The sequence below is a fragment of the Haplochromis burtoni genome, unplaced genomic scaffold (genome assembly GCF_018398535.1).
Source record: "Haplochromis burtoni strain Fernald_Lab_line unplaced genomic scaffold, NCSU_Asbu1 Contig_152, whole genome shotgun sequence".
Lineage (NCBI taxonomy): Eukaryota > Metazoa > Chordata > Actinopteri > Cichliformes > Cichlidae > Haplochromis > Haplochromis burtoni.
Window position 1 is genome coordinate 976,510 of NW_024582513.1, and position 11,505 is coordinate 988,014.

The following is an 11,505-nucleotide window of genomic DNA, read 5'->3' on the forward strand; positions in this document are numbered from 1 at the left end:
CTCTGATAATTTATCTTTCTTTTTTGTCTCCGTGTTCTTTCTGCGGTCTGAACTGCAAAGGACTCAACTTTTAATATGATGATGCCTTTTTAAAAAAAAAAACATCTCATAGGCAAGTAGTAGTAGTAGACTGTCACAGGTAAAGGTATGTAGGGAGGTGGTCTGGGTGGATGGACAGGTTTGCTAAACACAAGAGGAAACATTCAAATGTAACCCAGGAGACCTCTGTTTGTTTCCAACTGGTAGCCAATGTTTCTTTTAACTGTGAATGTTCTACTTTTTCCTTGTCTTTATTATTGTAATCATGATATCGAAGGACTGCTGCACTATCCACTTTCAGCTGTTTATTTTATCTATGAACTACAATCCCAATTGTATGTTTGCATAAATCTAGTTTACTCCAAACCCTGGTCTTTCTCTAACATGGTGTTCATGGTGCTCATATTACAAGTGCAGGGAGAAACTGACTAAATGGACTCATATAGCAATTCTAAACTGTAATTATTGTTAACTTTGACTTTTTTCAACTTTTGGTCTCGAATCACGATTGCCAAGGGACCTTTTCTGTTAATGTAATTAGGCATGATGTTATCTTGTCACAGTGTGTAACAATAGTGGCCCTGCTATACCCTCTCAGCAGAAGATCGCTGTGAGACAACAGGGAGGTGCGGTACAGTAGAGCAGAACAGCATGCAGATTGAACAGCTTACTGCTTGTGCAGCAGAATGCAGCACAGTGTCATTGTGAATAATAAACACATATGTGTCGCACACTTTGTTTATGTACATGTATAATTTTCTTTACCCTTCATGGTGCCTTTTGCCATCATGGCTTTAGTAGCCACACATGCTGGGGTGTAAATATAGCCAAATCAGCTTCAGCAGAACATATTTTGTTTTCCAATTACCTGCCAGCAGAACTGTGTTCACGCCACCATGACCAATTTACAGACTCTGTGTTCAAGCAATATATTTCCAGCACAAAGAGCTTATTATCTAATGTATTTCTAATTCTAGTTATGGTAGATGGTTGTGTATATTTTCTTGCTATATTAGTATAAAACCATGGACTCTGGCAGCATCTGTGGCTTATATGATTCAGTGTATCCCGAAAGTATTGCATCCTCTAAAAGCTGAAACTTTGTGAGGTGCTATCATGCTCTCACATGAATGTGCTGCTTGCTTCTGTCACAAGGCGATGACCTGAAAGTTAATTTACTGTAAATATATTTTACTTGCACAGGGCAGCAGTAAGCAAATGAGAACTGGTGTGATGAACACATACCAGCTGGTATAAACCGCAGAAATGTAATAACTAAAATCTGCTGCACCGGTGAATATCTCAAAGACCCCCACATGTGTAATTTGTAGCCAAAGCTGCTTTCCCGTGCGCCTTGATTTATTGGCATTAAGCTACTATGCATACATTTTTCTAAAGCTACCTGGCAGAAATGCATATCTCAGAGCAAGCAATAAATAACATAAATCGACAAAATCCTATGCAGGCTCTGAGCAGTTAGTGATCCACATAAAACGAAATAACGTCACCAGACCTCAAAAATCACAAATGTATAAATCACACTGAAGTCTCACATTTTCCCCTTTATAGAAAAGAACCTACAAAGCTATGTATGTTCAGACCCATAGGGACAGATAGAGTATTGACAAACTGTCATCAAATCAATGACCTGCAGAATAATTACTCTTAAAGGGAATTTTGATTATGGAATCGTCATACTAATGGTTCATTATTATGTACATCATGGTAAATGATGACCTCTATATTAAAGGAGAAATATAAAAATGTCAAGAAAAGGAAGAATTTGAAAAAAGAAAATCTACTTCCTGCAGATCTCCTGACCATGAGCTTCACATGTGCCGTAAAAAGGTTAATGCAAGTTTTGGATTCATGCAGGATTAGAACTTGAAACTTCCAGGTAAAGGACCACTCCTTGCCCCACTGCACTATGTCTTCCTTGTTGTTGGACTTTTTACTACTCCCCTCATCTGGTCTTTTCTGTACCAGGTCTTCATGTCTCTATTCTGTCTTTGTCTCACAGGATAACCACTACTGCTGCTTGCATGATGGACTTAAGGAGGTACCCTCTTGATGAACAGAACTGCACCCTGGAAATTGAAAGCTGTGAGTAATGCAAAAGACCCTTCAAAAGAAAATAACATACCTACAGCCATAAGTATAAATTTTTGTTTTCAGTCAAACTGTGCAATGCTTAGAGAAATAGCAAAAAACCCAAGAGCTACTTCTCAGACCCTACAGGCCTTAGTTAGCATGTTAAATGTTAAAATTCATGACACTACAATTAGAAAAAGTATGCAAGAATGCACTGCATTTGGAAAAATCCAAAAAACCATATCAGCACAAACATGTAGGCACGGTGGTGGAAGGGTGATGATTTGGGCTTGTTTTGGAGACATGACCAGGACCTTTTCTGTATATCAAATGATTGTACAATCAAATGTGAGGCCCTCTGTCTAACAGCTAAACCTTGTCCGGAACTGGACCATGTAGCAGGACAATGATCTCAAGCAGGATGGATGAAAAAGAATCAGTGTTGCAGCCTCAATTAACTAAAGCAACTTTTAAGGAGAGTGGCCCAAACTGTGAGGAGGAAGAAAAGCTGAGAATAATTATTTAAAAGCAGTATGGTTTGTCTGGGAGCTTAATTCTATTTTATATCAGAATTTTTGTCATATTTTTACTCCCCAGGCCTGATAATAATTTTCCTTCATAAACTGATGCATAAAAGGTTCAAGAGTTTCGCATAATGCAGACGGCCCCCAGTATGCTCCACCCTAATGTTCAACCATGACTTTTTTGCTAGCTAATCACTACAATACAGGTAATCTATATTGAATTAGATTCAATATAGATTGAATTAGTAGTTTAGTTTTATTTTGGTTTATTTTGTAGCATGAGGAATTAGAAAGATATTTGTCATCTTTGCACATGTATGGCAATTGTCTGATGTTTAACCCTCGGCGTATATGACTTCATGACTGCCTTCAGAAAAAGAAAAAGTTGCAGTGCTTGATGATGTGCATTGATTACTCACCTCCAAAAGAGACAGTAATCAATCTAAAAGGGTTTTTAGGGTGCATAGATCAGCAAAGAACGCAGAGGAGAGAAACTAATATGACCGTAAATGACTGCAAAACTGAGCTGAAATGAAATACACGCACAAAAATTAGATAACTTCTTTGGTTCCTTTCAGTAGTCTGGGAAAACACCGATACACTCGAACTGTCTGCGTTCTTTACAGGAAAAGGGAGGAAAATTGAATCTATTTGGATGACGACATCACTTAAGTTGATGAAATAGGAAGTGAGGTTGAGATATAGTCCCTATTACTGGCAAAATCTTTTTCCCGGTTGCTGCCTTTTTAATGTTGCGGCTAAGTTTTGGCTGAGCTGAAGTCCCAGTTTTAATAGTCACAGTCCGCCATCAGTGTGACAGATGGACCAAGCCAGCCGTGGATTATTCAGTGGCAAAGGCCAGTAATTAATACTGCAAACCGTAGTGAACTTTCAATGTGTAACATAGTGTCCACATTAATAAATAATATACTAACTCTACCCATCACATCCACATCATACATTTCAATGAATAATTTGTACATAAGACATGTAACCAATATATCGGTAGCAAGAAGCTAGTAATTAGTTATTGGTTAGGTTCCATTTAGCACCAGATTCAGGGCTTATCAGCAATGATTCATTTAGAAGGTAGTCTGGACCCAGATACTTTGAATAAGGTAGTATGTTTCTTTCAAAAATCTGAACTTTTTCAGTATGTCCTAAAGGGGCAGTTTGATATTTTGGGAAAGACTAATAAGTTAGCCATGCTCACCGATTAATAAACAGTCTTACCACTACCACAACACAAAGCCATCAAACAATACTTGTGTTAACAAAGAAAACAAAGTAAAAAACAATCATAAACTCAAAGTAGCGTATGCTCTACCCATAATTTGCCAAAAGATGCACAATGCAAAACTACAAACATCAACAAAGTATCAAAAAGACCAGGAAGGGTTTGGGATATTTATCAATTTCCTGGTCTCAACCCAACAGTGCATGCTTTTCAGTTACTAAGTACAAACCTGAAGGCAGATAGAACCACAAACAAGATTTCAGCCAGTCAAAGAATTTTCATCCAAGTATAAAAAACAATCCTTATATTTAAAATTGTGTCAATTAATAATTTTGATCCTCTGAAAACGAGTGGGCTGTGTTTAAAAGTGTCTGTAATTCCCAAATAGTTATTGAAAAAAAAAAAAGCCCTTGAAATAAAAACTAAAAGTCTGCACTTCACTTTAAACTTTCCTATAAAATACAACTCCTAACATTAGCTGGCAGCTGTTTCACATATTATTTTCCCCCAAATGCTTTAATTTCAATAAATCATTATCCGAGAGAAAAATATGCTTGTGGTGTAATTAAAAATTGTATTTGCTTGATCATTTTCATTGACCGTTCCATCAATCAAATCCACTTGCTCAATACACCAGATATTTTGTGGTTCATGTTGTTCAAGATAAAACTGCCTAGCATTTACCCTCGGGGATTTCAATAAGCAATCAAATATGGACAGGCTGTGAATTAAAGACTTGCATGCATTTCTGCTATTTACAGTCATGGAAGCTATGCACTAGTGAATGGTGCACATTAAACATCAGTTTGATTTATAAGTCAGCCACTTGTTTCAATTTCATGAACAATGTCGCATTTCCTATAACCTAAAAGAGAGATTTAATAGTAATGAATCCTGGTCCCTTACTGAATGCAGTCCAGGTCTGAGCACAGAGTAGTAGAATGTGAAATGGAGTAATACTTCTCAGACTGAGAAACGGCTCTGCAGTGAATGCATGCTGGCCTACTGACATAAATCTAACTGTGGTCACTTTCAATTGCACTGCCAGTTGAGAATATGTGGGCGCGTCATACCTATGATACAGTATATGTTAATTTATGTAGATATTAATGCATACGGGGCTATATCTTCACAGGAGATGGGATAGTGAAGCATGTGATTATGGATTGCTAGATTTAAGTCTTAAGCAAAAATGTGTTCTTCCTGCTCCCACTGCTTGACTACACTTGATCTTTTACTTAACAAATACACCAAATGAAAAACTACAACAAAAACATGAAAGTTTGTTACACGTAAATGTTCCAGATCGTGAAACAAATTTTAATATTAGACAAACATAACCCAAAATACAGTTTTTAAATGATGATAGCTTTTATTAAGGAGAAAAAGCTGTCCGAATTTACCCATCCCTATGTGAAAAACAAATGCCACATGCACTTTTTTGAGCCACCCTTGGCAGCAAGAACTGCAGTCAAGCATTTGCAAATACTGGCAATGAGTCTTTCAAATCATTGTGGAGGAGCTTTGGTTCACTCTTCTTTGAAGAATTGTTCTAATTCAGCCACATTGGAGGGTTTTTTGTTTCGTTTTTTAGCAGGAACGGTCCGGTCCTTTTAAGGTCTTGCCAAAGCAATTAGATTTAAGTCTGGACTTTGATTGCTCCAGTATGCATGAGCTTCAGGATACAAACTGATGGCAGGGAATTCTACTTCAGGACATTCTAGTAACGAGCAGAAATCCTGGTTGATGCTCCCGAAGTAGCAAAGCAAACCCAGACCATCACACTACCACTACCATGCTTTTCTGTTTATATGATGTTCTTAGATAGATAGATTGATAGATAGATAGATAGATAACTATTATCTAGGAAGGCAGTCAACAGACATATAAAGACACCATGTTCCTGAACTCTCAGTGACTTCAAAGCAGTGCAGGCCCTGACTTATTATCCATACTCATGTATCAGACTTCATACAGAAATGTGGTTGACTTTAACGAGGATTTCTTTATCACATTTACACCTCCCTCCCCTGACTTCTCATTTTCCCCGACCTTGGCACAGATGGATATACCACAGATGACATTGTATTCTTCTGGGAAGGAGGAGACAATGCTGTTACAGGCGTTGACAAGTTAGAGTTACCTCAGTTCTCCATCGTGGCCACCCAATTGGTGTCCAAGGAGGTCATCTTTACTACAGGTAAGAATGCTTCACATCTATTTAGACAGAGGCTGCATACAAGCACAATAAATCACAATAAAAATGCAGAAATTTAGAAACTGAGCTGCTGGTTATGAAAGCCTGAAATGGTCCAGCAAACATCTTTTTGTTTCTCACAAATTAGAGATTATAGAGAACTGTCTCATCAGGATTACTCATGCAACACTTCTAAAACTGTTGATTTAGCTTTTATTTATCATTATTGCTATTAAAAGAATCATAACTACAAGAAAACTACTGCTGTGCACAGTGAGCTATGAAGATGGAGAGCAATGATGAGAGGGAGGCTGTTTTTTCCAGGAATTAAACTACCAATTAACAAAACATATCTTGTTTACTTTAAACAAAAAGTGCAAAAGCAGCAGCTTTTATATTGCCTTATACTGTATACTTCTTGGCCCGTGGCAGTGCCTCCTTGCAATCTTGTCAGTTTGCTCGGCAAACGTCAGTGACTCCGGGGATGAGATGTGTTAATTAGAGCGCTTGAGAGAGATAAATAGCTTTATTAGTAGGTGAGCTTTTCCCCCTCTGAATACAGGCATGCTAGCTCATTATCCTTATTTGCAGTATTTATGTTAACCTAACAGTTCACTCTCTCTGTGCTTCGTATTCAGCGTACAGATTATTAATCTTCTCATCGGACTTTCAACAAGCAAAGATGTAGAAGCGACTTTAGACGTGTAACATAAATGTCCTTTTAGTTGTGTTTCAACTGATTCCAACTTCCCTTAAGCGACCAGACAAGGGTAAACAGAGGAAAAAGTCGAATGTATGATTAATAATTCATTGAGTTTGACGACTTCCAATAATATTTGTTGCTGCTCTTTATCTGGCATGTATTTATCACATTTGATAAAGCATTTATGCGAATGTCCATTAAAAGATTTACAGGTAATTCGAGGTTGCTACATCGACAATACAATACAAGTGAAAATCATGCAAAGAAAAAAAAAGTGGAAAATTGTCCTTTGGTGAGATGACAAGATGGCAGATCAGTGACTTAAAGGTGGTAAGTCAGGTAACACATTGGTCCAAAGCCAACAACTACAGTTTCTATTGTGTGGTGGTGCATTAGTGCAATGGCACGGAAGCTCCCATTAATACTCAATAAAATTCATGAAGATTTTAGAGCAGCACTTTTTGCCGAAAGTTCTTTCAGCAACATAATGTCCAACCAAATCCTCTTGGAGTTATAGCATCCAGAGTAAAAAAGTAAAAACCGACACTGGATAACACATTCACCTGTTCAGTTCCCAAATGCTCATCTTTTTGTGTAAAAAAATGACAAGATGTAACACGGTGCCCCTGTCGCAACTTTTGCTGACAGTTTCACACTCAAAATGAAATTCTGTTAGACATAAACATGCCCTTGCACGATTTCCAATTAAATATTGTGCTCAAAATCTTTTGTACATCATTGTTTTCTAGTTTTATTTACATTTTTTTAAAATATCTTGTCTAGACAGCAGAGAAACCATCCATCAGTGTTTACATTGGCTGATAGTTTTCCTAGAAAACATTTTCTGGTAAGATTCTGCAATAAATGACTTACGGCACACATTTTTCTTCCTCTCAGCGTATAGGCATGCACTGCAATTATCCACCTTTAAAAATGGCCGTTTGTTAATGTTTAGAGGACAGAGAAAGTGCAAAAGAAAAGCAGAGCAGCTCACTGTGACAATTCTCAGAGGGATGCTGGAGCTGCCTGCTGAGATAGGGGTTGCAGAAAAATCTGCCTCGTTTGCGACTTTCTGCCATGTTTAATTGGAATCGAACTTGTCCCTGGAAAGGAATCCATCGCTTTGGGGAAATTAAGTGCTCCATCTGAACAAATGGAGAAATGACTACCCTGCGTGTTGTCAAAGTGCAGAGTTTGGAACACTTAAATTGTGCCATGGTTTCTCCCTTCTTTTTTCCTTTCTTTCTTTTTTTCTTTTTTTTTTTTACTAATGTGTTTTCACTCTTCTCCTGCTCCAAAATCACCCATCCTCCATCCTCTCTCCTTACAGGTGCATATCCAAGGCTTTCACTGAGTTTTAGGATTAAGAGGAACATTGGATATTTCATCTTGCAGACATATATGCCCTCTATCTTGATCACCATCCTCTCCTGGGTCTCCTTCTGGATCAATTACGATGCCTCTGCAGCTCGGGTGGCCCTGGGTAAGCCGCAGCCACTGCTGCATTATTAAACTCATAACTATCTCTGCTAGAATATATTTATTATCACAGGAAGGAACAACATGTGGCTGTCGTGCAGTGTTACTTGTTCCTGTGTAACTCTGAAGCATATACAGGCAAATGACTGATAGATAATTACAACAAACGCACACCTAAAGGTCACAGCGTCAGCTATTTTCAATAGGACATTGCGGTCATGTGGAATTTCTTTTGTTCCCAGAAATTAGTCCAAAAACAGAATAACACAACTATTTCAGTGAGACAGTATTAAAAAAATCTTTATTTTAAATATAATATTTTTATTGCAAATAATTAGTAATGACACAAGGCCCAGCTACACTACCAAAATTGGTAACTTTCATGACACTTATCCAATTTCTCAAGTATTCTCAGAGCATTGTCTGCCATGATAATTGAATAAACCGCATCAAAGTGACTAACGCTATGATAGTTAGACTAAGATGTGATCAGGGTGGCACGGTGGCATAGTGATGGTGCAGCGTCCTCTGTTCAAATCCACCCCCCAGCTGGGCCCTTCTGTGTGGGGATGTTTTCATGGTCTTTCTCTGGCAGTCCAAAGACAGGCTTATGTTAGGTTCACTGCTGATTGTAAATTGGAGGTAAATGTGGTAGATGTTACATTTACTTAACAATCCCACTTTTCTCCTTATCTCCTCTAACACGCATTAAAGGCAAATATTACTTAGTTACCACTATATTAGCAAAGCAATGCAAGATTAAAAGGGAGACATGAACACTGGAATGACATTTTTGTCTAAATAAAAGTAAATAAATAAAGTAAGTAAATAAAAGTAAATTGTGCACTCCTTTCACTACTTCTATCACCACGCAGTAAGTAACGATACACAAGTACAGTTTGGAGTAAAAGTGTGTACATGTGCAGTATCTGACGGTCTCTGCGTTTCTTTTCTGTGTGTGTGTGTGTGTGTGTGTGTGCTGCTGTACTCAGGTGTGACAACGGTGCTTACCATGACCACTATTAACACCCACCTTAGGGAGACTCTCCCAAAGATTCCATACGTGAAAGCCATCGACGTCTACCTCATGGGCTGTTTTGTGTTTGTGTTCCTGGCCCTGCTTGAATATGCCTTTGTAAATTACGTGTTCTTTGGTCGGGGCCCCGCGCAACAGAAGAAACTCAGCGAGAGGCTGAACAAAGCCAACAATGAGCGCACAAGATACGAAGAGAAGCGCCTGAGGGAACAGGTTTGCATCTTCATCTGCCGCCTCTCTCCCTCTCTCTCTCTTTCCCCCCCCCTTTTTTTGTACTCCACCTCTCTGTGTCAGTCAGAGTTCAAGTACAAAACAACGATGTTCTGCACATAAGATTTCAAGCCACAGCCATTTTATCCAAAGACACATATGCATACACTAGTCCCTGAAGTAATCTTCCACAAGCATACTGATGCCACCACAGCCTAATATGCATTCACCGACCATCATCCATTGCTTCTCCCTCAAGCACTGACTGCTTTTTATCGAACATAGCCTTTTTCATTGAGATACCTATTCATCTAACTCAACAGTGGTGTAAACATTCCCATTTCTTATTTAGGTTGTTGTCTATGTTTATGCTGTAGGCTTTATTCACTCTCACTCGGCCGGCCTTATATTTCAGCGCCTGTTTTCCTGCAAAATGAAAAAAAGAAAAATTGGATAAACATCAAAACGCAAGATAAGGAAGCATCAGCACTTATGCAATTTGCCAATGACAGATGCTAAAATGGAGTGAAAAAAGCCCCCCCCCCTTTCCTGTTTTCCTGTGTGTGAGGTACTAAAAATGCTATGCTTATTCAAAAGTTGTTCCTGTTAACTCTATGTCTTATGCCTTGTGTAATTTCTGAGAAAATGTGCTTATTTGCCAGTATTTTTATAGCCGTTTAATGTTCTCTTCATTTTTCTTTCACATTGCAAGGACTCCATTTCCGTGCCGTTTCAAACCAACACCTTCAGGTCATTTACACAGCGAAGAAATCTGTATCTCGAGGAACAAAGAAAAGTTGGGGTACATTTATTTAGCAATCATATCAGCTGTAGGCCAGACCTCACGATAAAGTAACTTGTGTTAAAAAAAAAAGAAAGAAAATAATAATAGCAGTAATATATAAAGAAAGTCTTGTTAACTATTTCTGTTGCATGCGAGAAATGACATTCCATATCATCCCTGCATTTTGCTTAAGCTTGACAGCTTGTGGGATGGGAGGGGGGGGTTTAACATAAGTATCAGTTTTAATGGGATTAATGGGGCTGCTCCTTGGCATTTCAGCCCTCGCTGAATCTTTGTGTCTTTCGCCGCTTTGCACAGGTGGATGCTTATGGAAACATCCTCCTCACCACTCTGGAGATGAATAACGAAGTGATGCCTTCTGACGTGGGGAGCAGCGTCAGTGACTCTCGGAATTCGGTCATGTCCTTTGACAGCTCCGGGGTCCAATTCAGGAAGCCCATGGCCCCCCGAGATGGCTTCAGCCACCATTCGCTGGATCGGAGTGCCATGCGGAGCCGGGCCAACTGTCGGCTAAGACGACGCTCCTCCAAGCTCAAGTTGAAAATCCCCAACCTGTCAGATGTTAGCACCATTGACAAGTGGTCCCGGGTCATTTTCCCTATCACCTTTGGATTTTTCAACCTTATCTACTGGTTGTACTATGTGAAATGATGTGCATCCCACAAGGAATCATGGGCCATATTTTGAGAGCACATTAAATTGGCTTTGATACAGTTCCAAAATATGTATACACATATACGAGTTGAACATATGTATATGCATATTTCTATATATTATATTTATATATACACATGTGAAATCCGAAAGACCTTTCTGCTGTACAAAGTATTAATAGGATGACTTGAATGTTTAAGAATAATTGTGAAAGAAGAATTTGGAGACTTTGAGTTTCTTTTTCCTGCTGAAACGAACAAAACAAACACGAGATCCCACCAGGGGGGGTTTTGGAACTAAAGACTGCATGATATTTTTGCTAAAAAAAAAAAAGAAAAAAAAGAAAAGGGGGAAAAAAAGAGAAGAAAAAAAGAGAAAGCGAAAGCTCTCGAGAGAGAAACGATGTCTCAGAGTCCCATTGACTTTTTATTGATACTTACTGTAATCAAAAATCCTCTTCTGCAGCTCATGAAATCAGTGGTGGCTTGTCTGTTCAGGCATCAGCTGAGTGAGATCCTTGGCACCCCCCC

General features: G+C 38.7%; 1 protein-coding gene across 2 annotated transcripts in view; it reads left to right on the forward strand.

Annotated features, from left to right (window-relative positions):
* gabrb4 (gamma-aminobutyric acid type A receptor subunit beta4) overlaps window positions 1-11,326 on the forward strand; it is a 51,992-nt gene extending 40,666 nt beyond the window's left edge. The window contains exons 5-10 of one of the 2 annotated variants that reach the window (XM_005931928.3): window positions 2,060-2,142; window positions 5,954-6,091; window positions 8,122-8,274; window positions 9,263-9,519; window positions 10,229-10,318; window positions 10,619-11,326. In XM_005931928.3, coding sequence (XP_005931990.1) covers window positions 2,060-2,142; window positions 5,954-6,091; window positions 8,122-8,274; window positions 9,263-9,519; window positions 10,229-10,318; window positions 10,619-10,972 — 1,075 coding nt within the window. In that variant the 3' untranslated portion in view covers window positions 10,973-11,326. The remainder of the gene's footprint in view (window positions 1-2,059; window positions 2,143-5,953; window positions 6,092-8,121; window positions 8,275-9,262; window positions 9,520-10,228; window positions 10,319-10,618) is intronic. The other variant, XM_005931929.3, reaches the window with a different exon arrangement.
* Window positions 11,327-11,505: the final 179 nt, after the last annotated feature.